Source organism: Rhipicephalus microplus, chromosome X (genome assembly GCF_043290135.1).
Source record: "Rhipicephalus microplus isolate Deutch F79 chromosome X, USDA_Rmic, whole genome shotgun sequence".
Classification (NCBI taxonomy): Eukaryota; Metazoa; Arthropoda; class Arachnida; order Ixodida; family Ixodidae; genus Rhipicephalus; species Rhipicephalus microplus.
This window is the reverse complement of record NC_134710.1, coordinates 219764846-219770845: the sequence shown is the minus strand read 5'-3', so window position 1 is coordinate 219770845 and position 6000 is coordinate 219764846. Positions and strand designations below refer to the sequence as shown.

At 43.3% G+C, this 6000-nt stretch overlaps 1 protein-coding gene across 4 annotated transcripts in view; it reads right to left on the bottom strand.

Annotated features, from left to right (window-relative positions):
• Positions 1–1347: 1347 nt before the first annotated feature.
• Positions 1348–6000, bottom strand: part of LOC119187725 (sulfhydryl oxidase 1) — a 142767-nt gene continuing 138114 nt past the window's right edge. For all 4 annotated transcript variants that reach the window (XM_075878670.1, XM_037435804.2, XM_075878672.1 and 1 more), the window contains one exon: positions 1348–1725. In XM_075878670.1, the coding sequence (XP_075734785.1) occupies positions 1610–1725 (116 nt within the window). In that variant the 3' untranslated portion in view covers positions 1348–1609. The remainder of the gene's footprint in view (positions 1726–6000) is intronic.

Below are 6000 nucleotides of genomic sequence, written 5' to 3'. Positions count from 1 at the left end.
ACGGCGATAATACTTGCTTGTTTGACCTCTGTAACACGTCCCAAGGGGGTCCTCGTCTACATCAAACGACCGAAAATGTCGATTGGATATGAATATTCATATGAGCACGCACCCTTACTTTGAAACCAAATTAAAATATCTTATCAGCAACGCTTGTCACTATTATTCCGTCAGATTTGAGTGGCTCAGCATGCAGGTCTTTCAAATAACACAAGCATCTCGAATCTCCAAATTTGGTGTCAAAGGCACTTTAAAAAATCGGCAATAGGGGGAAAAAAGTCTCGTGGCTCCATGGTAGAACTACTGCTTGTGCTTGCCACTTAGATGGCCTGGGTTCGATCCTCACTCGCACCTGGAATTATTTATTTTATTTTCATCTTTTTCAATTTTTTGGTCACGTTCAAGATTATTTTGCGCTCACAGCCAGCGATGCCCACGCCAGAATGTCTGCGACTTGAGCTGTTTAACGCTATCGCGTAAAAAAATCTAGCGGCGTTCATTGCAGAAAAATTGTAGTAACATTGATTTTGAGCTCCGTACCACTTACAAAGCCTTCGCTTTAATGTAAAGAAAATTTGGTATTGAAACTAGAAACGATGCTCTCAAAATAAATTTTCTGGCAAACAACGCAGTTTGCAAAAGCTTTCACGTGACCAAAAAATGTTTGTTCTCTCAAATATTCTAGCATTCAATGCAATAATCAGCCCCAATATTTTTTTTTCAAATAAAGTTGAGATGGTCGCTAAAATGACTGAGACGTTTGGGGTGCAATGACAGCGGTCACAAACACGCGGCTTCAAAAGGAATAAAAATATTTGTGACGTTGCAAAATGATACTCGCATTATTTACTGGCCTATTGCGATTAAAAACACTTAGTTTAGGCAAGCTACAAAGGGTGAATTGGTGTCGAGCATTTTTTTTTCTCGTGAGGCACCTTATGGTGTCACCGTGCGCTGAAAGAAAACAGTGGGACAAAATCTCTACAACTGACCTCCAGACTTGAGTCATTCCGAGATTGCTATCAATATGTTTCTAAATCTTGACGCCAAGTTCGCTTCAGACATGATCGATGTGAAGTACGTGAAATGCCTTCAAATGGCAGCGTTAGGTCACATTTTGTTCACACCCTTTCCTTAACTTTAGCTTTCTTCTTTGCTTTAGCCTGAGCGGGACTAAATTTCGTGGCTGAAGACCACTAGGTGAGGTGAGTTTCACACCCCTGCTGCAGTGAAAACGCAGGAGCAGAGGAGACTTACCTTTACAAGTTACATCCACGGAAATGTCATCACCACCATGTCGGTTCAGGGGCCAGTGCGTAACAATTGAGTAAACACACAAGACACTGATACAAAATAATGCTACTTTTTCCATAACAAGCAAAGCGAAATCATAGGTACAAAGTGCGCTACAACATGCGTACACTAAAGTTCTGGTTTTGTATATATACGCGCATGACGTGCCACCCGAGAACGTCCATTTTCAAACTACAGCAGCTATCACACCTGTCTCGTGCTTTGGCATTCTGATTATGCGTATGTAACCCGTTGTTCATCTTGGCTAAAATAGGATATCAGGGAGTTCCTTGAAAGGCAAGAACACTGTGCAATGCTAAAATGCTGCGAAGACCACTGCCAAAAATAATAATAGGAAGGGCCACCAGGCCCGAGTACCGCTGCTCTTCACACCCACCAACGCAAGGTCCGGCCTGTCGGAGGTAGGGCTTCCTGCGAGGGTTAGAAGGAGGCGAAGCAATCATCACCGGCCTGCATGACTGATTCACTTTGTCATCGCCGGATAACTTAGTCTAAAATTATAGCAGGGTTATTCATCCTTACGGTCAACTATTCTAAACCACTCGAGCCGTGACACTAGTCGCACAGGAGAAGAATCACAAACTATAGAGGCTCGTGTTTTTAGCCTCTTCGCCTCCCCAACTGCGTCTCTCGACAGGTGACACCACCTGATACAGTGTCCTCAGTTGTCTCCGTATTTCCTCTTTCAGTCACTAGCAAGTGCGCAAACGCCCGCATTTGCAGAATGGTAAATACGCGTGTGTAGTAAAAAAAGAGAGACAGTTTCACTGCAAGGGCGAAGCGATGAATGCGATAGCAACAAATTGGAATGTCACTAGAAAAACAGCAAGCAGCTCGAAACTCGCAGCACGCTGTTCAAGCACACCAGACGCACGAAACGAATGCACAGATAAACAAAAGACGAATGCGAACTAATAACTGTTAGAATTGGTAGTTATTGCCGCTAGAGTAGCACGCGCCTTTCGCAATATTTGCGGTGAAAGCACAAGATTAGCATGCCACCTCCATCACAAGATAAGCGCGCGCGCACGAATGACCGCGCCGTGAAGGGCAAAGTATAAGTGGTAGAGATAGGAAGAGCGCGCGCATCGCAACGAGCTGGGCGACGACATTAAAGGGACTCTGAAATGGTTGTGACTATTTCTCACAAACACATTGGGGCAGTAGATCAAGTCCCAAGGGTAATTTAGCCGATTTGAGCCCTCTGCATAAACTGTGTAATTTATTACAACGCTTTAAAGCTACAAATCGCTCCAGATAACTGCAGATTGCTGCGACTCAACCAAACGCCTTTTCAACCGCCCATACACCAAGCAACACACTCTGCCCACTGAAGTCGTTTCCAGCTGATCTCATTGGCTGTGGAACGCGCAGCACAAACTGCCGGTATGGGATCGGCGGCGGGATTTACATGTATGCGGTCTCACGCTGCATCGTGACGCAGGCACCGTGTAGGCGGAGTTTAGCCCCGGACGCTCGAAGGAAGAGTTGAGGGCAGTTGAGGGGGAAAGACGGACTGGAGGAGGAAAGTACTTTTTTAGTACTCGTAGCTCCGTTAATAATGGGCGTTTCGATTGAACTCTGGTGCCAATGATTTGCTCCAGTAGTGGTCTAATCAAAAACGGTATGTGAAAAAACTGTTTTAGGGACCCTTTAAAGTGCGCCCTCCGTGCCATATTTCTGGACATAAAGCCCACAAAAGTGTTTCCGACCTCTGCGCATCGCCTGCAGTAAATGGTGTATATAAATAGCTCACCAATAGTATGCTCAAGAGCGTACTTTCTATGACCAAGTCTTTGGTCTAACGCCGCGTGCGGTGGAGCGAGGAGTCGTAAGTTCGAGTCCCCGGTCGCGCGCTGCGGAAAATATTTTTCTTTGTGGCCTTTATACACATAAATATACAGGACATGATGGCGAAAACCAGCCGAGAGTGTACATAAAATTGCTATCGCAATAAAACAACATGAACAAACAATAGTTGTGAAAGAAGACAACCTCAAGCGCTGTATGCATTTGAATTAGCTCTGCAACAATAGCAAGGTGTTCCACGTAGCAGCGAGACATGCAAGTTGAGCATCTGCTCACTTTCACAAGTTGAAAATACTGACAAAAAGGCGTGTAACAATATTCGAGTTTCAAATTCAACTTAAACAATTCCTAATCAAATAATTCAACAGGACCATCTCCTAGCTGTTCTTACGGCCACCAAAACTGAACACATGCACCTTCGTTTTGTGCCTTTAAAGGCTCAGAAACAATTTAAATAGAGCAAAGAAAGGATATACGATCATTTGTACAAAAGAAACACAATGCAACAAATACCTCGAAAGTACACACCAGCGGACGACGTCGATTCCTTGCCCACTCTCAGAAAGTGACATTTAAGCATTACGCACCTCGTTTACGTACTGCCAGTTTCTTCCTTCGAGATACCACCCCAGGCTCAGTGAAAGTGGTCTTTTTTTGCCCAACTGCGAGCTTTCATGTAGTCTCTATGTGATAAATATCACACATTCTTGGATGTCGTCGCACGGCCGCTCGATTTTACCCCTTTGGTGCGACCCCCCCAAGGAAGTTAAAAGTAACTAATCAGCCCAAGGAGATTAAAGTAAAAGGGATCAAGAATCAAAAGCATATTTCTGAGAGTAGGGGGAGGGGGATCACTGCAGCTTTCCCTCATACATACATATTTTTTTCGATAAACATATAATTTTGTACGTGCGGTGCTTGGGACACCCACTTTTATATTCCACGCAAAGAAAGTAGTTGAAATCTTTTATATTCCATGCAAAGAAAGTAGTTGAAATCTACTTGTGCATAAGATTCTGTTACATGAAAGAGAAAATAAACAAAAAAATGTTCTGTTCTGTTCTAACTGTTTTGCTGTGGAGAGGTTGAAGACCATATTGCCTCAGCTACTCCATATCAATAAGTTCTGCAGCAAAAAAATATATATAACTGAATGATACTCAAAAATAAACAATAAAAAAAAACATAATAGCACACTGAAACCAGTTCAAATATCATGCCAATGCACAGTTTGCTTGCAGCAGTTCATACTGCCATAAACTGCTCACATGCACACGTCCCTTTTCTACTGTCAGTATATGCACTAACACATTTCATATATATCAATACCTGGCTGTCTATCACAGGCGCTTATCCTGTCCGGTCTCCACTAAAGAGTCTGTCATGAAGATGTTCGCCTTTTTTTTTAAGATGCACCTCAAGCCATGGTCTGAGTAATTTTTTTAATGTGAGGGGCGTCTGTCCAAACTTGCTAATTTGTTCCTTAATTTTTCTCTTCCATTCGCATATTTAACGCACTCCAAAATAATATGGCAAACATTTTCTTCTGCATGACCACAATAGCACTCCACGGAGTTGGATCGATGTATTTTGTGCAGGAAGCTGTTTGTGTATACTACTTCCAATCGAAGTCTGTGGATTAATGTCTCCAAATATTGTGGAAGATCTGTCCCTAAGAAAACTTTTCTGTGTAGATCAACCTCATAAAATACTGATTCTTTTGATCTAGGGCTATCGAACCACTTCTCCATTGAACAATTGTTTTGCTCCTTGCGTTATAAAATGTCGAATATCAGCCTCAGACATAAGGATTGCACAATCCCTCCTTCGTTCAACGCTTTCTTGGCGAAGCTGTCAGCCTCTTCGTTTCCCTTTATTCCAATGTGACTGGGTATACATTAGAATACGATGTTGTGACCCTGCGCTGAGGCATAGTTCACAGTTTCTGTAATACATTGTGCTATTTCACCATTTTCGTGAAGTGATCTCGAATTTTTGACTAGCTGAGGGGCAGGTTTGCTATCCATGCATATCACCCATTTCGTGGCTCAGAATTCTCGCAGATAGGCTATACTGCTTCAAAGATAGTCACCAAGTCTGCTGTCATCAATGAAGATTTGTGCGATAGCTTGTACATTCACTTTTTCTGAATTTTGGGTAGCAAGACCGCACAGGCTGACGCTTCTTCAGTGCACGATCCATCTGTAAATATCTTCGTTTTTTCGTTATGCATTATATGAAAATGATGAAGTACCATCTGTGCCGCTACTAGAGACACCATGTCTGCACTCTCCGCATGCCATCTATTTCACAGATAACATTGAGAAGTGGCAGCGTCCAAGGTAGTTTTGAAGGTTTCTATCGTTTAAATCCTGGTACTACTGCTTGGAATATGATACACTCTCACGAGTATGCTTATTTTGAAAAACCAGCGTTACATGCTCTTAGTCGGTCTGCATGCTTGCAAGGAAAACGCTTAAAGAAATAGAATAAGGCCGACTGTATTCTTGTTTGCCATTTGACTTCTTATTCTTGAGAATTTAATGCTTAATGCCCTCTATAACCGTTAAAAACAACGACGGAAAGAAGCGGCCGGCGCGCTTTGGCTACCGTATCTTGCCTATGGCAAGATGGCCACCACGACATCACTGCGCCCAAATTGGTATGTATGAGCGGCCTCCACTCCAGCAAGATTTATTTAAACCTCCTTGGACCCGCCGAATGCTCCTTTCCACCTGTGACAGCGCTAGTGTCCTTTCATCCCGTCGCATCGGCTATGGCGCTAGCTATCGGCGACTGATTAACGTTGTCATACGCTCCAGTGATGCCCAGATAAGCTACCTGTGAGGGCCTGTTCTGATTGAATGTGGCGATATA